General features: G+C 46.1%; 1 protein-coding gene across 3 annotated transcripts in view; it reads left to right on the top strand.

Moving 5' to 3' along the window:
• Window positions 1-20,940, top strand: part of LOC110533676 (nuclear receptor-interacting protein 1) — a 57,493-nt gene extending 36,553 nt beyond the window's left edge. For 2 of the 3 annotated variants that reach the window (XM_021618120.3, XM_021618119.3), the window contains one exon: window positions 14,014-20,940. In XM_021618120.3, coding sequence (XP_021473795.1) covers window positions 14,486-18,481 — 3,996 coding nt within the window. In that variant the 5' untranslated portion in view covers window positions 14,014-14,485 and the 3' untranslated portion in view covers window positions 18,482-20,940. Of the gene's footprint in view, window positions 1-8,797; window positions 10,655-14,013 lie in introns of those variants that run through there. The other variant, XM_090186388.1, reaches the window with a different exon arrangement.
• The last annotated feature ends 4,526 nt before the right edge of the window (window positions 20,941-25,466 follow it).

The following is a 25,466-nucleotide window of genomic DNA, read 5'->3' as shown; positions in this document are numbered from 1 at the left end:
GATAAGCTCCTGCCCTATGGGCTGTTCTGGCTCGAACAATGCTACTTACTTAGACAAGAAGCGGGGAAAAGGTATTTGGTAACATTGGAATAGTCGCCAATGGGTTTATAGATGTTCAACTAAAGGTCAACAAACGTAGCTACTTTTCATACTAGCAAACCGGTTGTGCTGCAACCGAACCCCACCCCCCTCTCTCAGTCAGACTCACCTGTTCCCCATCCAACTGGCATAGAACCACTTTAACTCTTTCTTCTAATTAAGCGGAAAAACATTTAGACTCAACAATCAATAAGGAGCAGTGGTGAGAGGTGATTGGCCAGGGAATAAATCTTGCTGCTTCCTGTCTGGCAGGCAGTCATCTGTATCATTTCTGCTGATTACTTTTCCCATTACTCAAAACAGATGTGTTGGGAGGATGATAAATTATTCATTAGGGGCTGTTTGTCAGCAATTTGATATCTGGCGTACTTCAAAACACACAGAAAAGTCCTATGTCAGTCAGTCTGTCTGTTGGGTCTTCCTCATACTTTCTTTCCTCACTCCATGGGTGTATACACACTAGCATGGCTTGTTAGGAAGATGGTTTAGTGGGGATACATTATGCGATAGCTACCATTAAATGGTGTTTTTGGGGATATAAAGAACAACCTACGATCAACTTACAACCAAGGGAGAAAGCCTTGGGTAACTTGCTCTTCTTTCTAGACTAGTCTCCTCCTACCTCTCCTTTATCATGTCATCACATCTGCAGGCTATTGATAGAGAGGAGACATTGTCATTGACACATCTCCTGGGGGGAGAGAGAAACAGAGAGGGGGAACTGGTTGAAATGTCAAACTCAATCCCAGTGGAAAGGCTGTCAGTGAGCTCTGATAATGTCCAGTGTTTGTAAGAGGGAATGGGATAGGTGGTGATTTGATAGTAAACGCCATTAAACACAAATAGTTGTTCAGAACCCTCCCTGCCCCATGCCTCCCTCTTCTCACATTACATGTAGACAAACAGTCATGGCTGTCCTGTAGTTGCCCCCTACCCTACCAAACTCAAATCCCCATGTTTGTGGACCTTGCTCTGATCCTGCAGCCTCCCTCCAGCCCTATCTCTCTCCCCTGCTCTCCCCCGCTTTGCTGTGCTGTGCTGTCTGTCTGTCTGTCTGTCTGTCTGTCTGTCTGTCTGTCTGTCTGTCTGTGCATGTGTGACGGCTGCCTAATTGGGAATTCTCCACTCGTCGGAGCGGCTGCCTCTCTTCTCTCCTCCAGCCTGGGCTGCTGACGAATGGCAGTGGATTACAGATGAGGACACGGTGACCCGCCCGACCTTGCTGCGGGGGAGGGCCGAGCAAACGGGGAGGGCCAAGCGAACGGGGAGGGCCGAGCGAACGGCGTCGGGTCACCGGAGGATGAGGTCGGGGGAAGGTGGGGACTCTGCCAGGTGGCCGCGCTGCGGATGACAGAGTGTCACATGACAGTGGCCCCATGTCACTATGTCAAGGGCACGAGCCCCGCTGGCACGACCACTGCAGCATTTTCCCCTTCTTTTATTTATTTATTTACCTACTCTCTCTCTCTCCCTCTCTCTCTCTCTCTCTCTCTCTCTCTCGTTCATTTCCTTTATATATTTATCTATTCCCCTCTCTTTCACTATGGGTGTGCTTGGCTTCCGGCTCTGTTCAGCTGGGGTATTAGTCGGTTAGGCGGCAGCAGCACAGGAGATGCCAGAACCCTGAGTGTGTTGAATTTTAATTTCTACGCCTGTCCCCTCCCTCCTGCCCCCTCCCCCGTCCACCCATTCCCTTCCACCCCTCCCCTGCTGCTGTGCGTGTGAGACTGTCAAGGTGAGGTTGCGTCCTCTTGTTAAGAGCGATTAATGGCACTCGTTATGTACATAATGAAATATCCCTGCTGATGCATTGGGTGGCGTTCTCTCTCTCCTATCTGTGCTCTACAGATGGCCTGTCTCTGTGTGCACACAGCACTGGGACTGAGGACGCACTGCTCCTGCCTCCAGGCAGACAGACAGACAGACTAAAGGAACTTTGATACTGTGAAGTCAGACAGAGACAGACAGACAGACCGACACACTAGAGGAACTTTGATACTGTGGAGTCAGACAGAGACAGACACACTAGACTAGACAGAGAGACAGACACACTAGACTAGACAGAGAGACAGACACACTAGACTAGACAGAGAGACACACTAGACTAGACAGAGAGACACACTAGACTAGACAGAGAGACAGACACACTAGACTAGACAGAGAGACACACTAGACTAGACAGAGAGACAGACAGACAGTAGAGGAACTTTGATACTGTGGAGTCAGATAGAGAGACAGACAGTGGAGGAACGTTGATACTGTGGAGTCAGATAGAGAGACAGACAGTGGAGGAACGTTGATACTGTGGAGTCAGATAGAGAGACAGACAGTGGAGGAACGTTGATACTGTGGAGTCAGATAGAGAGACAGACAGTGGAGGAAAGTTGATACTGTGGAGTCAGATAGAGAGACAGACAGTGGAGGAACTTTGATACTGTGGAGTCAGAGAGGCAGACAGTGGAGGAACGTTGATACTGTGGAGTCAGATAGAGAGACAGACAGTGGAGGAACGTTGATACTGTGGAGTCAGATAGAGAGACAGACAGTGGAGGAACGTTGATACTGTGGAGTCAGATAGAGAGACAGACAGTGGAGGAACGTTGATACTGTGGAGTCAGATAGAGAGACAGACAGTGGAGGAACGTTGATACTGTGGAGTCAGATAGAGAGACAGACAATGGAGGAACTTCGATACTGTGGAGTCAGATAGAGAAAACGAGTGAGACCCCTTCATAAACTATCTCTGTAAAGGAAAACGAATTAGAATGATTGTTCATGTCAATTCACGGTTGCTGAGTTTGTGCCCCTTCATTTGAAATAAATACAACACCATGCAGCAGTATTTGTGAAATGTGTTCAGAGGGAGAAAGAGAGAGAAATAGAGAGATGGTTTAAAGGTGTAAATGTAATGTGGTTGGGCGGTGAGTGAGTTATTTTGTAAGGAGAGAGTGTTCTCCGGCTGCAGCTTTTTAATTTGACCTCCTTGTGTGTTTACGTGTCTGTGGTTGTGTGTGTTTGAAGCGTGAGACACTTCTGGGTTGCTACAGGTTTTATTTTCACCTCATTGTGTGAGTGGGTGAGTGGGTGTTTCTGTGTGTGTGTGCCTTGTGTGTGTGGCTCAGCTATTTAGTCCCTGAGTCAAGCTGTGTGAGAGCTCTTTAATCCCACGGCCCGGTGCACGTAGGCTTGATTAATGGCAGCAGCTATCTGTGCAGAAGACACCCTTCTTTAGCATTTGGTCAGATCTGGGGCGCAGGGGGGTGTCATGTTATGAGAAAGGTGAGTGAGGAAGGGGAAGGAGAGAGGGCGAACAGAGGGAGGGAGGGGAGGAGGTAGAGGGTCTGATTATTATTCTGCAGGAGTGCTCCTGCCAGTAGAGCAAATGGATTACTGCACTTTACCTGTATCAGCCTCCACAGCTAAGGATGACAAGGTAGGGGAGCATGATGCATGTCTGTTCGCGTCGCAATCAGAGAAGACTTGTGTTAGCTAGTGTAGAGCACTGCTTAGTGTAGCATTCACTACAGACTGCTACTGAATGAATCATCCTGTTGGTATTACTACTGTAGGCCTATTTAATACCTCATAGCCTCGTCTGCTGTTTCTCCTCCCTCATCCTCTTCTATTAATACAAAGTAATAGGCCTCATGGTGGGTGGGTTGCAGTGTTTGGTGTTCAGTTCTTTCCCTTCTGTCTATCCTAATGGTCGGGAAACGACAACAGTCCTGCTACTTACACATCCCTAGTGACTTCCCGATCTCAAAGGCTCAGAAGAAACAAACAAGCCTTCACATTTTTAATTGTGCTGTCCTGCAACTGCAGTGCTTCAATGGTTGCTTACTCGTTGCTAGTTACTGGACTGTGTGTGTGGGTGCATGCGGGCGTGTGTATGTGTGTGTCGGTGTGTGAGCCAATTAAGACACTGCGGCCATTGTTGGGGGGGGGGGGGGGGGGCACTTGTTCTTATGGTGTTCTGGCCTACAGCCCTTCACCCTGGCCCATGTAATCCAGATCTAGTTAGATGAAGGACTCAGCAGGAGGACGAGGACATTTCAAGGTGATCCTGGTTAACATGGAGGACTGACAGTTACTGGCATTATTAGGACTGATTCAGGACCAGGGTTGGGATCAATCCCATTTCAATTCAGGAGATTCTGTGAAATTCCCAATTCAACAGCTGAATTGTGCTATTCATTTTCAATTAGGATTTTTCACATTCTTGAACTGTAATTTCCCATCTACTTCCCGAATTGAAATAGAATTGATCCTTAACCCTGGTCAGGACAGTATGCAGGGATGTGAAGCTACTAGCTAGCAGAAGCACTGTAGTATAATAGCAGTAAAGAGTCTGTGGTTCAGCTCGAGTTGGAGCACACAGAGTACTGGGTCAAGCTTGGAGCTCTAGGGGAGGGTGTAGTCCTAATCGTGATGAGGTGTCCTGGGATGTTTATTGGCATATGCTGGCTTCTGGCCTGCCAACAGGATTGGTGCTGTTACTGTGCTGCCTGCCTGAGATTTTCTCCCAAAAGGTTACACTTAATCGTTTTATCCTTTAGTGGGTTAAGTGCACTTCATTGATCAAAGAGATTCATTTAATTGTGTGACTTTGAATGAGATGGTATTCTTAGTTATGTCAAGAAACAGAACAGGGAGAAGAGCAGAAAGAGAGGGGAAAAACAGAGCCTATTCTGATGAGTGAGTCTAAAGAAAATGTCCTGGTATAGCACATTGTACCCAAATCGTTCCCCGCACATGCCTTTTTCAGAGCTCACTGTGGGCAGAAGCATTAGAATGATTTAAAAACTCCTGATGAAGTAGGTCAATGGAGGCATTATGAATGGTAAAATGATTGGCGAGTAGGCAGAGATGTCCCCTCTTTTTCTGTCACTTAGTCCTCTGTCCCAAGTTGGCCATCTTATTCACAAAGCATCCCAGAATTACTCATCCTATAATCAGCAGACTACTCCTTTAACCCAATAAAGATCCATCCTGCTGACTCACACACACACAGAGAGAGAGAGAGTGAAGCTGTTTAGGATACAAGCCAAGGATATTATGGAAATAGTTAATTAAAGGACAGTGTTTTTTAACATGGTTTAGTAGCCAATGATCTGGGCAGCAGCAGCCTGTCAGAGGGAGGGACAGATGATTTCAATAGGAAAGTGGCCTATTTCCCTCAGCCATCATCATGATCGCCAGCCCAGAGTGGTCTGGTTCAAATACCTTCAAAGGGCTTCTAGATGACTAGATGTGTCCTTTGGCTTCATGGCCCTGGACTAATCAGCTGTTATGGCTTCCAGTTCCTCCAACCTCATGCTGAGGCTGCTTCACATGAAAAATGGCTTGTTCCTTTGGGGGGACGATAAAAAAAAAGAGTATGTATGTTGAATAGACAATGTTAGCATAAGATTAGCATGAAGTCCCAATAGGAATGAATTAGTCTAGATTGATAGTGGCCACAGCTCATTAAGATAAAGGAATGTCTTGTGTGTGTGTTTTAATCAACACACTAATTCTCCAGCTCTCTCTTCTCAGGAAATAGCCCTTGGGTGGGTCTTCTACCGCCGCACAAATATTTACTATGGACACAAACATTCTGAAAGCTTAGCTGTTCTGTTGTAGACTCAGGGCCCGGGGCGGCCACTCCATTTCAGGTCTGGCTCCCATGCAGGCCAGGGCACAGGGGGGAAAAGTGATATCATCCAGGGTCATCTGGGTTCGGCTGTGTCCTCCCCTGTCCTCTCCCCTCCTCTCTTCATCCCGCCTCTCTTCATCCCTTTGCTAGGCTCTGAATCGCTTAGATGACTCATCAATGTGCATGAATTCTTTTCTGTTCTCCCCCCGAGAACTCTTTGTACTGATGAGTACAGAAGTTAAACCTCCCTTTCCTCTCCTCCCGTGAAGGCCTGATACAGGCTACGAACTGTAACTGGGGAACTCTGTTCTGTTCACGTTGGTTTGTCAGAGCCAGTGATGTTAGTGTTAGGTCACCACGCAATGTTCATGTTCACGTGTCAGACTGACTGGGGAGTATGACTGTTCCAGCAGGATGGTGCGAGTAGAGTGTGGATGAGGTACAGCATTGTGGTATTTTAATATCCCTTTTTTGTGTGTGTGCGCACGTGCGTGTGTGCGCATGTGTGAGAGAGAGCGAGCGGGCATGGGGGAGTCTGTGCACTATGCATGAGTTGTTTGGTCAATGCATCCTTAGAATTGGGTCAGAGTGCCCTAGTTTGTGTGTGCTTGTGCGTTTTCAATGTAACTTGGTCCTGAATGACTTACAGTATCTCTAACCCTCTTCTTTGGTTGTGATCTCACACTGTTCAGTGGCCTTTTATGCTCTTGTTTACCTCTGCTAAGGTGAGACAGAGCTTTTCATTAGACTTTCCTACCGCGTGTAAGTTCACTTGTATTCTCAGTTTGAACGATTGCATTTGGTCAGGTTCGTAGCTTGTTTTTTTGTCTTATTTAATCATGTAAGGCCTGGCCATATTTAATTTACAAATGGCGGTCACACTGTATGTGTAAGTGAGGTACCCTGTTGAGTATGTGCAGCAGGCTAGCCTGCAGATTACATGATATAATGGTGTTTAGGCACTGCCTCTCCTTTTCAATTCCTTTAACCTTGACTCCACTTTAATGCAGGGAGAACACATCTGCCAGGCTGGTGTCAGACGTTAGTGATACACACCGCTCGGGCTGCATTGTCACTTTTTATTAACGCCCAGAGCTTTGCATGGACACCAGCTGTTGCGTCAAGTGGAAAGCCTTGGCGATATGAATGACCTTGACTTTAACTGCCTGCTCCTGTGGCTCTTCCCCTTGTTCATTATTTTGTTTTGACTCTAACATTTTAAATGGGTTAAATGGATTACCATTCCTGACAATGAAGGTCATTTAGGAAGGGTGGGGGGGGGGGGTTAGGGGATGTTGCGATTAATCTGACGCCCTACGTGAATGAGGGGGATTGAAGGTCAGTCTTGGATATCTAATCCCTGACATCTGCATTGGGTTGTATTCACAACAGTTTTCTGGTAATTTCACAGAGGAAATGGCTGAAAGGTCACTAACCTTCCTGTTCCTAGTGCCTCTGGAGAGGAGGAGAGTAGATGGGGAGGTGCGGGGAGGGGAGGGAGGAGAGAGGAGAGGGAGGAGAAGAAGAGAGCAGAAAGAAAGGAAGGAGGAGAGGAAATAAGAAAGGAGGAGAGAAACCGGTCGGGGAATGATAAAGCTCTCATCTCTACAGCTGGCCTGCCTTTTGCCCGTGGCCACTGTAGAAAAAATCTCTTTAAAATACGTTTGGATGTCATTGCGTGACATTGTCAAAGATAATGGATAATCAATCACCGTGGTAACTGGAGTCGATGGAGAGCGGCTCATTGGCCCTTTGGTGTCTCACCATGGAGATGGGGGAGGGGTCAGGTTTTTGGGGGCCAGGAATGAGATGACATGTTAACAGATGTGTAAGATAATTTTCAATATGTACAACAGGCGAGATAATGTAATAGTAATACACACGCCTGTATCGCCTGTGCTACTCCTGAAAGCAGAGAGGAGGGTCTGGGCTTTAAGGATTAGACTTAAAGGACAGGCTCCATTTATTAAGGTCATTTATTTGTTCACAGTGCAACATGCACGCTCATTTACAGCACACTAGGGCTGCGTGATAGGGCCAGAGGATTTTAGGCTTGACTCTGACCTTGACTTTAACCCATCAAAATATTATAATCAACTGGAAATTAAGAAGTAATACAGGGTTATAATGCCCATGAAGTGGAACGTATAACAAATTTAAATCTAAAATAATAGGAGGACAAACCTGGACAAAACTGACAGTGAAGTAGTTATATTTATGGAACATTGCATAGGAATCTAAATCCTCTTTTGTAGACTCTACTCTTGTGCTTGACCAATGATTGCCATTTGCATAGTTATTTGCTGAATTCCAGCATTCACTTCCAGCATTTTAATTCATTTCTTAATTTCCTGCACTAACGTATCATTTACATACTATCAAATCAAATTGTATTAGTCACATGCGCCGAATACAACTTACAGTGAGATGCTTACTTACGAGCCCCTATCCTACAATGCAGTTTAAAAAACAATACGGATAAGAATAAGAAATAAAAGTAACAAGTAATTAAAGACCAGGAGTAAAATAACAATAGCGAGACTATATACAGGGGGGTACCGGTACAGAGTCAATGTGCAGGGGCACAGGTTAGTTGAGGTAATATGTACATGTAGGTAGAGTTATTAAAGTGACTATGCATAGATGATAAAACAGAGAGTAGCAGCGATGTAAAAGAGGGGGACAGTGCAAATAGTCTGGGGAGCCATTTTATGAGGTTTTCAGGAGTCTTTATGGCTTAGGAGTAGAAACTGTTTAGAAGCCTCTTGGACCTAGACTTGGCGGTCAGGTACTGCTTGCCGTGAGGTAGCAGAGAGAACAGTCTGTGACTAGGGTGGCTGGAATATTTGACAATGGCACCACATGGCCAGGTCTATGACCTCCTCCCTATAGGCAAACTTAATGATGGTGTTGGAGTCGTGCCTGGCCGTGCAGTCATGAGTGAGCAGGGAGAACAGGAGGGGACTGAGCACGCACCCCTGAGGGGCCCCTGTGTTGAGGATCAGCATGGCGGATGTGTTGTTACCTACCCTTACCACCTGGGGTGACCTTTCATGAAGTCCAGGATCTAGTTGCAGAGAGAGGGGTTTAGTCCCAGGGTCCTTAGCTTATTGATGAGCTTTGAGGGCACTCTGGTGTTGAACGCTGAGCTATAGTCAATGAATAGCATTCTCACATAGGTGTTCCTTTTGTCCAGGTGGGAAAGGGCAGTGTGCAGTAGAGATTGCATCGTCTGTGGATCTGTTTGGGCGGTATGCAAATTGGAGTGGGTCTAGGGTTTCTGGAATAATGATGTTGATGTGAGCTATGACCAGCCTCTCAAAGCACTTCATGGCTACATAAATGAGTGCTATGGGTCGGTAGTCATTTAGGCAGGTTACCTTAGTGTTTTTAGGTACAGGCACTATGGTGGTCTGCTTATAACATGTTGGTATTACAGACTCGGACATGGAGAGGTTGAAAATGTCAGTGAAAACACTTGCCAGTTGGTCAGTGCATGCTCACAGTACACCTTGTGAATGTTGACCTGTTTAAAAATCTTACTCACATCGGCTGCGGAGAGCGTGATTACACCGTCTTCTGGAACAGCTGGTGCTCTCATGCATGTATCAGTGTTATTTGCCTCGAAGCGAGCAAATAAGTAGTTTAGCTCATTTTGTAGGGTCGTGTCACTGGGCAGCTTGCGGCTGTGCCTCCCTTTGTAGTCTGTAATGATTTGCAAGCCCTGCCACATCGAATGAGCGTCAGAGCCGGTGTAGTACGATTCGATCTTAGTCCTGTATTGACACTTTGCCTGTTTGATGGTTCGTCGGAGGGCATAGTGGGATTTTTTATACGCTTCCTGGTTAGAATCCCTCTCGTTGAAAGCGGCAGCTCTAGCCTTTAGCTCAGTGCGGATGCTGCCTGTAATCCATGGCTTCTGGTTGGGGTATATACGTACGGTCACTGTGGGAACGACGTCATTGATGCACTTATTGATGAAGCCAATGACTGATGTGGTATACTCCTCAATGCCATATTCCAGTATGTGCTAGCAAAACAGTCCTGTAGCTTAGCATCTGCTTCATCTGACCACTTTTTTATTGATCTAGTCATTGGTGTTTTCTGCTTACATTTTTGCTTGTAAGCAGGAATGAAGAGGATAGAATTATGGTCAGATTTGCCAAATGGAGGGCAAGGGAGAGCTTTGTATGCATCTCTGTGTGTGAAATGAAGGTGGTCCAGAGTTTTTTTTCCCTCTGGTTGCACATTTAATATGCTGATAGAAATTTGGTAAAACAGATTTAAGTTTCCCTGCATTCAAGTCCCCGGCTACTAGGAGCGCCACCTCTGGGTAAGCCTTTTCTTATGGGGGAATACAGCTCATTCAATGCTGTCTTAGTGCCAGCCTCTGACTGTAGTGGTATGTAAATAGCTACGAAAAATACAGATGAAAACTCTCTAGGTAGATAGTGTGGTCTACAGCTTATCATGAGATACTATAGCTAGAGACGTCCTTAGATATCGTGCACCAGCTGTTATTTACAAAAATACATAGTACGCTGCCCCTTGTCTTACCAGACGCCACTGTTCTATCCTGCCGGTACAGAGTATAACCAGCCAGCTGTATGTTGATAGTCACGACTCCGTGAAGCATAAGATATTACAGTTTTGAATGTCATGATCGCAGTTTAATCATGCGCGTAGGTCATCGATTTTATTCTCCAAAGATTGCACGTTTGCTAGCAGAATGGAAGGCAGTGGGGGTTTATTCGATCGCCCACGAATTCTCAGAAGGCAGCCCACCCTCCGGACCCTTTTTCTCCTCCTCCTCTTCACGCGAATCACGGGGATCTGGGCCTGTTCCCGAGAAAGCAGTATATTGTTTGCGTCAGGCTCGTCAGACTCGTTAAAGGAAAAAAAGGATTCTGCCTGTTCGTGGTGAGTAATCGCAGTCCTGATGTTATTTTCGCAGTCCTGATATGTTAAGTTATTTTCGGTCACACTTTTCATTTGTCTTAATGTGCCTCTATTTCGTCAAAAAAAAATTCCTTGACAGAATAATTATTGTCCTATTTGACTGTGCATTTTTTACTTCAATTGCAGTTCTTCTCTATTTGGCAAGGTTTCCCTACCGAAGTTGTTGACTTGCACTAGCAAGGAGCCAGGGCTGTGGTATAGAAGCGCGGTTTCGACTGCTCCTACACTCTTGCTTCGTTACTGCAGTTTTAACTGACACCCTCCCCAGAAAGACAATTTCCATAGACGGCCACATACAGAAGTCAGATTAGACAATTCCTAATAACACACTTTAGTTATCACCTTCGTGCACATAACATCTATTGAATTATTCAAATAATTGTTGCTGAAGACCATTTTTTTCCCATCACTCACAGCCGAAGATATTAAAAATATATATTCATCCAATGTCTGGCATATATTTGGGTGGTAGTGTGCATGTGAATTTGGGTCATGTAAACTGAATGCAACCCGGATATAGACGTCCATGAATCAGCATATGCGAACGTGAGTATATTATGTTGAAAACAATGGTCAAACATATTGGACACAGTCTCTAGTTCTTATTATACCGCAGTGAAGTTAGCTAGCAGTTCTCAGCTGTTAGCAGTATCTTACTAGAGATAAAAATGGATGATTGACATCATTTTTTTCAGTTTTTACTGAATTATTTAATGTAACAAATCAAACATTAAAACACCATTATAGAAAGTAAAGTAAAATTCCAAACCAGTCCGTGAATGAATACCTGTATATCGTTTTTTATAGTTTACTGCCCAGCCCTACAGCACACTCTTTCTCTTGCTGCTGCCACTGAAATTCCAGGGCTTTTTGACCTCAGCTCTGTCATGGCTGCTGTCAAGGGCCCTGTCCTTCATAACGTCCCAGCTAACCCTGCCTATCCGCAGACAGGACAGGGCCACTACCTACACTTAGATTTACATTTTTTATACTTTCTACTTTATGGGCCTTATAACCCTATATTACATCTTTCTAGTTGATAAAAATATTTTGGTGGTTTAAAGCTAAGGTCAAAGTCAAGCCTAAAATACAGTGTCACCAGCCGAGACTAGGTTCTGTTTTGAGTAAATTCCAGTTAATTTTCATGTACTTCCACCTTTGTGGACATTTTTTCCATGGTCTCGTTCTTGAACCCAATGTTATGACACACACAGGTCACTAGCTAAGTGACTAAACAATATTGATGGTAAACATTTGTTTACATGTTTACTGCCCCTTCCAAACACTACGTTCCTTTTTTAATTGGGTTAAGCCCTTGGGTCGGCCAGCGCGGCGGGAAAATAGCCCTAATCCTGCCATCTAAGATTAGCAGGACAGCAGACGTCAGCTTGTCCGTCGCTCCAGTCCAGGCTGAGGTGACCAGGTTGGCTTTTGTTGTTGTCAGATTTGGGTCAGCTTAAATCTGGCCTTGAACTGTATTCTACGCTGATGAGCCAACCTCAATTAAGTAATTTCTTATCTTGGCCAGATGCGGTCCTTCTAAACCTTGAGTTAAGGGCTAGGGGTGGGATGGCTCATCAAGAAGGCTTTGACAACTTGAAATGACACACTTCTTATTCCTTTTCCTATTCCATCCCAGTATTTCATCGAAGGCTCTCAGTTTGGCTATCTGATCAACTGTAATCCCACAACTAATCCTTGCTCATTTTTAAGGTGCCATTAAAGGTGCCATTTTGGTGGCCTTTACGGCCGTGCCAACCTGTGGGGCCATCCCAGGAGATGGATTTCACTCAGATTATAGACAGCCTACTGTATTGTGGTCGTCAGCCCTGGCTGATTCATTCCACATATTATTATATAGGTTAGACTGACTGCATCATCACTGACCTCCAGTCATTAAAGTGGGCTATACTGTCCTGTATCAATGTTAGTCTGTATCATCACTGACCTCCATAATTAAGGGATAAGGCTAAATCCTATCTGTCCATTCGTTGCGACCCTACTCTGTCCCACATATTTTAGGTTAGACTGCATCATCACTGACCTCCAGTCATCATAATGAAGGGCTGTCCTGTCGCGTTGGCCCTGTAGGTCCACTCATGCCAAAGGTGGAACAGGCAGGCCGCTTTAGGGAGAGACTTTGGGGGTCAATCAGGCAGCTGAGGTGAGGTGGCGTTGGGAAATCTCTGTATTAATTAACCTTTATCGGCTGAGCCCTGACTATGGGACGTGTCCCGTAACCACAGAGACCAGCATGACAGGGTTCATGCCGCTGGTCTCTCAGGGCCACTGTCATGGCAACTGGCAACGGCGGTCAGTTGCCTGAGTGTCAGTGTCTTGCCCTCCTGACCATGGCACAGCCACAATGTGACAGGTGCACCGGATACACATACACACACATACACACAGACACACACACACATTTGGCAGCTCAACCGAGCCATATCCTGTCTCTTCTCTGCCAATGTCAGTACTGAGGGAACCTGTGCTGCCGTTGTACATAATAACCAGGCTCGTGTCAAGTCAATGCAGTTCTGGTTTTTAGAATACCTTCAGGGCTTTTTAAAAAATGTCACTGACACTTAGAATAGAAGTGCAGGGTCTATATATGGTCCAGAAAGGGATCAACTGGGGCAGGAGAGGGATCTAGCTGGGCAGGTGGTGATAATGCCAGAGCTCTCTATAGGCACCAGGGCAGCCAGGACTGTACCCAGGTGGGAGAGCATTCAGTCATTATACCCTCTGTGGCACTGGTGTGTGTGTGTGTGTGTGTGTGTGTGTGTGTGTGTGTGTGTGTGTGTGTGTGTGTGTGTGTGTGTGTGTGTGTGTGTGTGTGTGTGTGTGTGTGTGTGTGTGTGTGTGTGTGGGTGGGTGGGTGGGTGTGTGCGCACTGAGTACCCAGGTGCTGTGTGAGAACGAAGACATGGTAGTGTGAGATGCTCAAGAGCAGGAGGAGTGGTAGTAGAGAGGGAGGGGGATAATCCACTGAAATGACAAGCTGCATAAGAAATGATGCACAACTCTCACAGGCCCTTCACTCTTGAACGACAGCGCAGACACATTGCCATGAGGGGTTTACGGCTTGAAGACCTGCATGTTTTCGAGGTGGTGGGCTTGAATTTCCCATTTGAATAAAATCAGACCCTAATCTACATTTGTCGTCGTCGGTTCGGTTGAAAGAAAAAAGAAATGTGTGCAGTCAAACTGAAATGTTGCTAAGTAACAGGGATGGTGGACAAGGTGTTGAAATGAATGTGATGTAGTGCTGCCGTGCTGCAAATCCCTGCTTCTCACGCTGTTTCTCTCCCCCCCCCCCATAGGTCCCCGTCTGAGATCAAGAGAGCGGAAAGGCGCCACAGAGAGAACCTCCCCCAGGCCTGCCGACAGACACACATCCCAAACATCCACAGCCACGGAATGCGTCAACATCACTGTGGTGGTGAAATCTCGCTGACTCCTCACTCCTCGTCGCTCACTGAATAAGCCTATACCGGGCATTCTGGAAGCATCCGGTGTTCACAGGCACACAGGAATGGCAGCGAGGGCCGGGTGAGAGCCCCCAAATGGCTCCCGTCATGGCCACAGTTTCTGTGTATTAGTGACTTTTTACACTGTGGATAAGGGATGACTTTACATTGGGCCCATGGATTCCAGTAACTGTAAAGACTAGAACCTGCCCATGTGCATACTTACCTCTTATCAATATCTGAAAGTACAGTACCTGATGACCTAGTGGACCTTGTTATTCCCAGTAGCAGTGCTGAACCATACGAGGGGATCCTAGTATTGAACATGACTCATGGGGAGGAGCCTGGCCCTGAGACACACACGGATTCAGCTGTTCTAACTTATCTGGAAGGTTTACTGATGCATCCCGTGGCGTCTGGGCCTGGGGCCACGGCAACCCGGAGATCAGAGGCTGCCCGAGGGCACGGCAACCAGGTGGAGCAAGTCAACAAGATGGCCCGACCCTTCCAGCTGCCCAGCCACGGCCCCGCCATCGTCACTGTTCAGAAGGCCGGGAACGGCCCTGCCCTGCACCGTGGGGTCTCCCAGAACCTGAAGAAGGCCCGGCTGCTCCGCTCAGGGGCCTGGAATGAGCCTGGAGCCCAGAGGCTGAGCTCCCCCCCTGTGGAGCTGCCCAACCAGGTGGGTGGAGGAGACCTGCAAAACGGGGCCTTGGAGGGCTCTCCTCATGCTGGGGAGAGCACCCTGCTGGCCTCCCTGCTCCAGTCCTTCAGCTCCAGACTGCAGAATGTAGCCATGTCGCAGCAGTCCACCAAACCCCCCAGCGAGCACTCCCCGCCCACTGTGCCCCCTCCTGCTGCAGACAAGGAGCGGCTCGCCTGCTACGGCATGGCCTCCAGCCGCCTCAAGGGCCTGATGAGGAAGAGCAAGATGCAGAACCACAGTAGCACGCCTTACAGCCGGCGAGGCCACGGCCATAGCCAGGACAGGCCCTCTGAGTCCCCCTGCTCGGTACAGAGCAGCACCCCTCCTTCTACCCCTACCGCTTCTACTGCTTCCACTGATGCTCAGTCCTGTGCAGAACGGCTCAAGGCTGTGGCCAACCTGGTAAAGATCCGCTCCAGCCCTGCCCCCTCGCCCAAGCCCAGTGTGGCCTGCAGTCAGCTGGCCCTGCTGCTGTCCAGTGAGGCCCACCTGCAGCAGTACAGTAGGGAGCATGCACTCAAGGTCCAGCACTCGGGCCACTCGGCCAGCTCCAGACTGGCCGCCATGGCAACACAGCAGACCCAGGACAAGAGGCCGCCCAGTGTGGGAGAGGCTCCGCCCACCAGCACCACCACCGTTGCCCCAGACGCGCAAAGCTCCTTAACTGCCCAAAACAGGATAGCGACAACAACACTCCCCCGCCTGGCACTAAACTCTAGCTCAAGGCAGCGGAGCCCCTCCTCCATGCTGCCAGCCCACAGCTCACCCTGCCCCACCCCTCTTCCTCTGCCCCTCAACCCCCACACCGACACCCAGACCCAACCCCAAACCCCCACAAATGAGAAACGTGGCTTTGACTCGCGCCACGCCAGGCCCCCCCAGACCTGTAGCAGCCTGCTCCTGCTGCTCCTCAACAACCACAACAACCAGAAGCAGCTGACTAAGAACGGACACCTGGAGGACGACTGTGGGGTCCTGCCCACTAGCCGTGGCTCCTCAGTCACCTCCGACAGCGAGTGCTCCGTCCAGGAGAAGAGCCTGGCCAAGAGAGAGGAGAGCTGCAGCGACGCAGAGAGCTCCTACTCCAGCTGTTCTCCCATTGACCTCTCTATGAGGAGCAGGGCCAGCACCAGAGCCCCAGAGACCAGGCTTAAAGCCACCTCCCCCTCCACCTCTGTTTCTTACTCTTCCTCTTCTACAGCTTTCTCCTCCAGCTCTTCTTCTGCTATCTTCTCCTCTGCCCCTACTGTTTTCTCTTCCTCCACTGCTTTCTCTTCCTCCTCTACCGTTCTCTCCCCTTCCTCCACTGCTTTCTCTACCTCCTCTACCGTTCTCTCCTCTTCCTCCACTGCTTTCTCTTCCTCCTCTACCGTTCTCTCCCCTTCCTCCACTGCTTTCTCTACCTCCTCTACCGTTCTCTCCTCTTCCTCCACTGCTTTCTCTTCCTCCTCTTCCTCCTCCTTAGACAAACTCACTGAGTCCCTGCTAAACAAGTGGAAGCCAGATCCCTCCGGTTCAAAGGTCCCCCAGGTTAAGAAGGAGATTGAAATGAGCCCAGACCTTAAGTCCCACCCCAGGGTCACTCTCATGCAGCTCCTTCTGGAGCGCAAGAATAACGACAAGGTAAACAAAATTGTGGTTAATCCAGATTTGCAGCATGACGCAACCCTGTCCAGTCTGTCACGGGGCCCACTTAAATCACTGGCCCCCTGGGAGGAAGTAAGGACACAGAGTCCTCTGGACAGATCAGGCCTTCCATTGTACTCTCTCAGCCGAGACCCCAGCAGCACCCCATCCCCCTACCCCTCTCCCCATGTCCAGTCCAGCCCTCTGGATCTGTGTAAGTCTAAACCCTTCCCTGCTGAGAAAGCTGCAGATGAGCCAGCGTTCAGCGCCAGTAAATTGTTACAGAACCTGGCCCAGTGCGGCACCGCCTCGCCCTCCCCACCCATGGTTCCCAGCAAAGTACCCAGACGGGAGCTGGAGGTGGGTGGTGGCAGGCCTCTGGCTCTGCTGGAGAGGCTCAATGCCCCCATCCAGAGGAACACAACAATTACCCCCCTCTCAGACAGGCCCTCGGGCAGCGGCACACCGTCGTTCGGTCGCCGGGGGGAGGTGTCGCCCACCTCGTCCCAGATCGAGAACCTTTTGGAGCGTCGCACAGTACTGCAGCTCCTGCTGGGAGCAAACTCCTCCTCTGCCTCCTCCGTGGCCCCAGCCACCCACAGAGACAGAGACAGAGACAGGTCCGGTGGGAGGTGCAGTGTGGAGACGGCAGCGGGGAGCTGCTATGAGAAGCACCCTGGCACCTCTGTCATCTGTGACAGATCCAAGGGGCCCTCGGCAGCAGAATTCAAGGTTAAAACTGAACCGGGGGAAGAGGTTCTAGGCCTGTTGTCCTCTACAGTATGTCAGGATGTGACGAGCAGAAAGAGAAGGGGAGGAGGAGGAGGGTATGACGACAGGCACAGCCCGCTCTCTGAACCCCAGCAGGACCTAAAAAAAGAGCCCAGGCCCACAGAGGTCATTGCTAAATATGGCCTCCTAAGCCAGCTCCTAAAACAGCAGAGCGCCACCTACTACACCAGCGCTAAACAGCCACACACAGATCGCCGGCCAAGCCCTGTCCCTGTGAAGGAGGAGCAGAGAGACTACCACCACCAGGGGCCCAGCCCTAAAAAGAGACGGCTCTGCTCAGAGCTGGCTATGAGCCTGAACAATGGCAGCCCTCAGAGGGCCGTGGTGGACATTGGAAGCAGCCACAGCCACAATAGCCTGGTCCAAAGCCTGGTCCATAGCCAGATACAGGAAGAGCCTGATTACCACAGGGGCCTCAGGAGCCCTAATGAGGAGGAGGCCCCAGCCAGGAGCCCCAGCAGTGAAGCTCTCCTCCCCAGGGAGAGCCGGGGCTTCAACGTGCTCAAACAACTGCTCCTGTCTGACAATTGTCTGAAGGAGCTGTCCCAGCAGCCCCGGGGAGTCCCCAGCCCCTCTGTCCCCTCTGTGCTGCAGACCAACGGTAAAGCCAACGGGAGCATCCTCAACCTCAATCAGTCAGGCTACAATCAGCACGACCTCCTCAACCTGCCTACCCTGCCCTGGCACCACCCCCATAGCTCCCTCAACTCAGGGTCACCCAGCCACCTCAGACCCCTGCCCACCCCCCAGACAGGGGACATCAGTCAACGCTCCCCCTGGGGGCGTCACACAGCCCCCCCACCCCGTCAGGACTCGCCCAAACGGTACCCCACCCCGGTGAAACGGGAGCCGGAGAGTCCGGTGCAGTGGGCAGGTCGAGACCAGGAGGAGGAGGGCTGTGACTTGAGCCCAGACTCCCCCCGGCTCACCCGCTCCAACCCCATCCTGTACTACATGCTGCAAAAGGGTAGCGCTCAGCTGAGAAGGGAGGGGAGGGACCAGGCGGAGGGGACCCAAGGGTCAGGGCCAGGGGGAGTGAAGGTGAAGGAGGAGCCAGGGAATGATGGCCATGATGCCTATGAACACAAACTGAGTTCTGCCACCACCACCCAGCACTCCTCCCTGTCCCCTCCCTACAATAACGACAAGCACAGCCACAAAAACGACAGGCTGAGCGACTCATCTCACAATTGGTAGTTTTAATGACTTTCATTAACTAAAACATAAAAAATTGCCAAATTAATTTGTAGTTAGATGAGAAGAAATAACAACAAGGAATGCAAGAGTGAGGATTTTGAATGAAAAGAACCGAGCAAATGAATTCAAGGCATTCTTTTCATTACTGTATCATAATTATCGATGACTCGGTTTACGAAATGGGTGGTACGATATATCTCTACTTCAACAGAATGTCAAATCACTTGCACCAAAATTAGGTGATTGTCAAATTTGAACATGCCCACTGGTGATTTCCATACAGTATGTATTTCACATTCTTAAATGAATGAAAGAAAGCACCTTTCAAAGAAGTTGTCTGGTTTTACTCCAATGATCTGTGTCTGTATTGCACACATATCACTATTCTGTGTCCTCTTTGTTGGCACCTGTAAAACATTGATCAAGAACATTTCCAGCTACCTTTATTATTGATGACTCCAAAAATCACTGCATCTTTATTTATTTTCCCAACAGGAAGTTTTCAGATAGACAGAAAGCATACATTTTTGATCAAACCCTAAATATAGTCATACCAGGGTAAGCACAGCAGTACATTAAAACATACACGATAGAGACACGTTTAAAGGAAGACCCTGTGAACAATGTTCATAATCAAATCTACTAAAGGTACCTACAGTTCAATTCTGTTAGAGGGCTCTGTGTTGGTTGCTCCTGCACTTTCTCCTCGAGACTGATTTAATTATATGATCATCAGTGAGTCGACTATGTCGACTGACAGACAGGGCTCATGTGGTCACAACGCATTGCATTTTGCTTTGATATGTAATGAACTTGTTGGGGCTACGTTTTGACAGTGCAGATTGGGGGTGACGTCTTCATAGATGGTAATACAACTGGTAATACAGCTATTACTGAATAGTAGTAGTAGAGGTTATTTAAAAAACCTTTGACGAGCCTACCTGTGGGACATTGAGTTGTGGGTGGTTGTAGTAGTTGTATATCAGTGGAGGCTGCTGAGGGGAGGACAGCTCATAATAATGGCTGGAACGGCGCAAATGGAATGGGATCAAACACCTAGAAACCATGTGTTTGATGTTGTTGATGCCTTTCCACATATTCCTCTCCAGCCATTACCACGTGCCCGTCCTCCCCAATTAAGGTGCCACCAACCTCCTGTGTTGTATACAGGTTCTGGGCAACAGTTAAAATACTGCAGCATCTGCATAATTATTAGTTCCCAATGAATTCAAAATGAATGGTTTTGAAATATAAATGCATATTCTGAAATGTAAAAAATGCAGTCTAATTTGATATTGTACCCCTGAGTTTGCACTGTCAAAGTTGAGCTGTTGGTGTCCTTAAAAATAATATGTTTATGGCATGTAATGAAAAATTGTCAGTGTTGTTATCCATTGAGAATTTGACCGTTTGTAAAGCTTATCTTGTGTTTCTTGATTCTCGTGCTTTATAGACACCTTTTACTTTCTTGGCGGTTTCTTAGCTCATATTAAAATGTAAAAATAATTGCATGGAAATAAAGAGGCAACCACAGGTACATTTTAAAGCAGCTGGATATGACGTGAACCTGTCACCCAATAATCATTGAGACATTGTTGGTGTTTTGAGGGCTTATCTGATCTCTAGCTCGTTATTTGGATTGTACTGTATTTGATCCGTTTCTGGTTTCAGTTTCCCACACTGCTGTCATCCATTTAGTCTTACATGTGATCTTTTTTAATACACATACATATGAAGTACATATTCAGTACGTTTCTTCTATTATTAATAGATTTTCACAATGGTTAAATATATTTGTGTAAATAGTACTTTCATTATGAAAGATAACTATTTTGTATTGGTGAAGAAAAATATATTACCCTAGTTTTTAATGCCCGGAAAAATGTAAATATGAATTCTATGCGTAATAGTGTACATACATACAAATGACAGAGGATGCTATGCCCATTTTTTGGTTGGTTTGTTCTTTGCATGTGTCTCTATGTGGTAAAATGATAATCTATCCTGCGCTGTGTTGTGTAATACTGTCTGACTCTCCTCACTGCTGCCTGTTGCATGCAGACGCATGGGAACTACCTGTGTATCCCTACTGGTGATGGGGCAAAATGTCAAGTCTTAAAATAGGTATTTTTATCACAGAGAGAGGGTCATTTAGAACATGAACAGTCCCTAAATAACCACAGACTGCTGAGCAAGTGGAGAAAATGTGTGAAAATAAAACGTGCATTGAATATTTTTGTCATTTTATTTTCTGTTACTGGTTGATGACAGAGCAGTGGTATGAAGTACAATCATAGACCTACTGGCATTGAGCATCTGAAACATACATTTGTAGCAAAAAGAACGTTTTTGTTTCATTTTTCCATGTGACAACCTGAAACATTATTTCATTTTTTATGTTTGCATTTTTTTGGGTGTTCATTTGCACTGATATCTCCAAAATAAAGTACTAAAATGCTTGACTGAGTTATGCTCCTGTTTCATTTACGATATTCACCTTACCTAACTATAATATAACTATAATAACTTATTATATTACTACGGTATTTGATATTATTGATTTCATTGTTTATTCCCTAAATTGGTCTATATTCCCGTACACATATTGTCAGTGTGAGTCAGTTGCTGTTCAGCTTCCTCATTCATGGTGCATTCTAAGCCCTGAGGACGTCATCTAGTTCCGATAACTTTGATTCTGAGTTCTCTGTTGGTCACTTCTCTGCCAGATCTTCACAAGGCAGGAAAGGCATTAAAAGGAAGGAGGACAGGAGTGGAGGTCAGTAGATGTGCCCTGGATACATGCACCATGGTGTATACCCTTTAAAGCTGAATCCACATCACATCTCTCCCTCGGACTAAAATAGATCACATTATATTATCGCCATAAAACACCTGAAGTCCTGTTTCCAGACATCCTGATGATCCCTTTCATGAAGCAACAGCTCTGCTCAGGGACAGAAAACAGCCTGTACTCAGAGAGGAAGAGAAAGAGGAGAGGGGCTTTTTTTTAAAGGTGAAAGGAAGTTCAACCCAAACTTTCTGAATGTTGAAGTCCAGTGGGTGAACAGTCGGGTTTTTGTCCGTCTGCAGACAGTGCACTTTTGAAATCCTGCTCGGTTCCGTAGCAGTCCAAGCCTGACTAGCTTCCCCTTTATTTAATCCTCCCATGACTGGCTGCACTCTCTTTAAACTCTCAGTAGCCTTTCCCCTGGGTGAACTTCTACTTCCCAAGATCCTTATCAAGCCCTGAATGGCCAACAACCCCTCAATTTCATCCCACTGCCAAAACAGCAGTGAGCATAAAGGAGGCACAAGTTTAAACCGAGGTCAAGGTGTAGAACTTGACAGTCAGCTGTTTGTCTGTGCTTCACCCTTTGATTCACTGACCTCGACATGGGGCCAGAAGGATGCATGCAGCACAGCAGGTCATCAGTGATTCAAATTGAGTCAAACAACTTGGCATTTCTCATAGGCTAGTCAGAAGCCTCAAAAACAAGTTCCAGGCATTGGTTGTTTCAGTAGTGTATATTTGGTCAAAACTCGGTCCAGAGCATTGTTATCATGAAATTCTAAAAATGTGTCAAAGATCTGCACAGCTTCCCACTACAAGAGGGTACTTCATCTGTACAAAAGTTCACAAATGGTTTCAAACCAACACTTTTTTTATTGGGATGATGCTCATTAAAACTGTTGTTTTTATATTCTGTATTATTTTGATTTATCAAATGGTTTTGTTTACTCACATGGGGACCATGCAGGGCCAACATTTGTCTTTAGTTGTCATGGTGATTGTTCTGATGAACCTCCCCACAGATGTTCAGTCACCCCGTTCATGTTAGTGTTTAGGGTTGCAAAGGGAGGGTATATTACTGGAAACTTTCGAAGTCTACCAGTAAATTACCAGAATTTTTGTAACTTTCAAGGACGTCTAGTGTCACCTTTGGGTACATCAGATTATCACAGGTGTCTGTTTTTATCTCTCACACTCTGTGTGACCTTATCACGTGAAATATATCAAATAATCAAATAAGATGATTAAAACAAAAAATTTGAATGACGAAGCTGTAAAACATTATCCTAAACATAAACCCCATCAACTTAGTGAATACCACTTGTCTTTATTATAAGGGTTTCAGCATGAAATATGCTCTTTTACTTGTATGTATTTTACTATGTCCATATGTCTATGCTGTAAATGTTTTGGGGACAAACTGGTGGTAGTTGTAAAAAAAATGTCAATAGTTGAAGAGTTGTAGAGTTAACTGAAAATAATGCAATTGTTGATTAGATGCTTTTTTCATTAATTAGGTGATTTTCTCTTGAATCATATGGTCTATTCACTAGAAACTCGTGGACAATATTTACACGGATATAAAAAATGTATACTATATGAATACATTTTTTCAAAAATATTCAAGTATAAATGACCAAAGTTACCATAGATCAGTGGTTCCCAAACTGTGTGTCGGGACCCATTTGTGTTATTTTGGTCGCAGAATGACATTGATATTTTTGGGGGGGGATAGGAAAACACTTTCAGTGTAAACGTAAACTTCTAAAGTCAAATATTAAGTAAGTAGAAAAAATAATAAACCTATACTTGCCTTTGGAAAGTATTCAGACCCCTTCACTTTTTTCCACATTTTGTTACATTACAGTCTTATTCTAAAATGGATTTTTTTAAATCCTCAGTAATCTACATATAATACCCCATAATGACAAAGTGAAAACAGGTTTTTAGGAATTTTTGCAAATGTATTAAAAATAAAATACAGAAATACCTTATTTACATAAGTATTCAGACCCTTTGCTATGAGACTCGAAATTGAGCTCAGGTGCATCCTGTTTCCATGGATCATCCTTGAGATGTTTCAACAACTTTGAGTCCACCTGTGGTAAATTCAATTGATTGGACATGATTTGGAAAAGCACACACCTGTCTATATAAGGTCCTACAGTTGACAGTGCATGTCAGAGCAAAAATCAAGCCATGAGGTTGAAGGAATTGTCCGTAGAGCTCTGAGACAGGATTGTGTCGAGGCACAGTTCTGGGGAAGGTTACCAAAACATTTCTGAAGCATTGAAGGTCCCCAAGAACCAAGTGGCCTCCACATTCTTAAATGGAGGAAGTTTGGAACCACCAAGACTCTTCCTAGAGCTGGCCGCCCAATCAGGCCTTTATGGTAGAGTGGCCAGACAGAAGCAATCCTCAGTAAAAGGCACATGACAGCCCGCTTGGAGTTTGCCAAAAGGCACCTGAAGACTCTCACACCAAGAGAAACAAGATTCTCTGGTCTGATGAAACCAAGATTGAACTCTTTGGCCTGAATGCCAAGTGTCACGTCTGGAGGAAACCTGGCACCATCCCTACGGTGAAGCATGGTGGTGGCAGTTTTTTAGCGGCAAGGACTGGGAGACGAGTCAGGATTGAGGCAAAGATGAACGGAGCAAATTACAGAGAGATCCTTGGTGAAAACCTGCTCCAGAGCGCTCAGGACCTCACACTGGGGCGAAGGTTCACCTTCCAACAGGACAACGACCCTAAGCACACAGACTTTCAAGGACGTCTAGTGTCACCTTTGGGTACATCAGATTATCACAGGTGTCTGTTTTTATCTCTCACACTCTGTGTGACCTTATCACATGAAATATATCACATAATCAAATAAGATGATTAAAACAAAAAATTTGAATGACGAAGCTGTAAAACATTATCCTAAACATAAACCCCATCAACTTAGTGAATACCACTTGTCTTTATTATAAGGGTTTCAGCATGAAATATGCTCTTTTACTTGTATGTATTTTACTATGTCCATATGTCTATGCTGTAAATGTTTTGGGGACAAACTGTTGGTAGTTGTAAAACAATGTCAATAGTTGAAGAGTTGTAGAGTTAACTGAAAATAATACAATTGTTGATTAGATGCTTTTTTCATTAATTAGGTGATTTTCTCTTGAATCATATGGTCTATTCACTAGAAACTCGTGGACAATATTTACACGGATATAAAAAATGTATACTATATGAATACATTTTTTCAAAAATATTCAAGTATAAATGACCAAAGTTACCATAGATCAGTGGTTCCCAAACTGTGTGTCGGGACCCATTTGTGTTAATTTGGTCGCAGAATGACATTGATATTTTTGGGGGGGATAGGAAAACACTTTCAGTGTAAACGTAAACTTCTAAAGTCAAATATTAAGTAAGTAGAAAAAATAATAAACCTATACTTGCCTTTGGAAAGTATTCAGACCCCTTCACTTTTTTCCACATTTTGTTACATTACAGTCTTATTCTACACATAATACCCCATAATGACAAAGTGAAAACAGGTTTTTAGGAATTTTTGCAAATGTATTAAAAATAAAATACAGAAATACCTTATTTACATAAGTATTCAGACCCTTTGCTATGACCTCACACTGGGGCGAAGGTTCACCTTCCAACAGGACAACGACCCTAAGCACACAGACAACGCAGGAGTGGCTTCGGGACAAGTCTCTGCCAGAGCCCAGACTTGAACCCAATCTCTGGAGAGACCTGAAAATAGCTGTGCAGCAACGCTCCCCATCCAACCTGACAGAGCTTGAGAGGATCTGCAGAGAAGAATGGGAGAAACTCCCCAAATGCATGTGTGCCAAGCTTGTAGCGTCATACCCAAGAAGACTCAAGGCTGTAATCGCTGCCAAAGGTGCTTCAAAAAAGTACCGTGTAAAGGGTCTAGAATACTTATGTAAATGTGATATTTCCGGTTTTTGTTTTTTATAAACTTGCTAAAATTGATAAAACCCCATTTTTGCTTTGTCATTATGAGCTATTGTGTATAGATTGATGAGGGGGGAAAAACAATTCAATGCATTTTAGAATAAGGCTGCAACGCAACAACATGTGGAAAAAGTCAGGAGGTCTGAATACTTTCCAAATGCACTGTATTTTTCAATAATAGCATATACTCTTTGGGAATTTATAAGCAACAAA

Source organism: Oncorhynchus mykiss, chromosome 10 (assembly GCF_057628025.1).
Source record: "Oncorhynchus mykiss isolate SJ-2025 chromosome 10, ASM5762802v1, whole genome shotgun sequence".
In the NCBI taxonomy this organism is placed as follows: Eukaryota; Metazoa; Chordata; class Actinopteri; order Salmoniformes; family Salmonidae; genus Oncorhynchus; species Oncorhynchus mykiss.
This window is presented reverse-complemented; position numbering and strand designations above follow the sequence as displayed.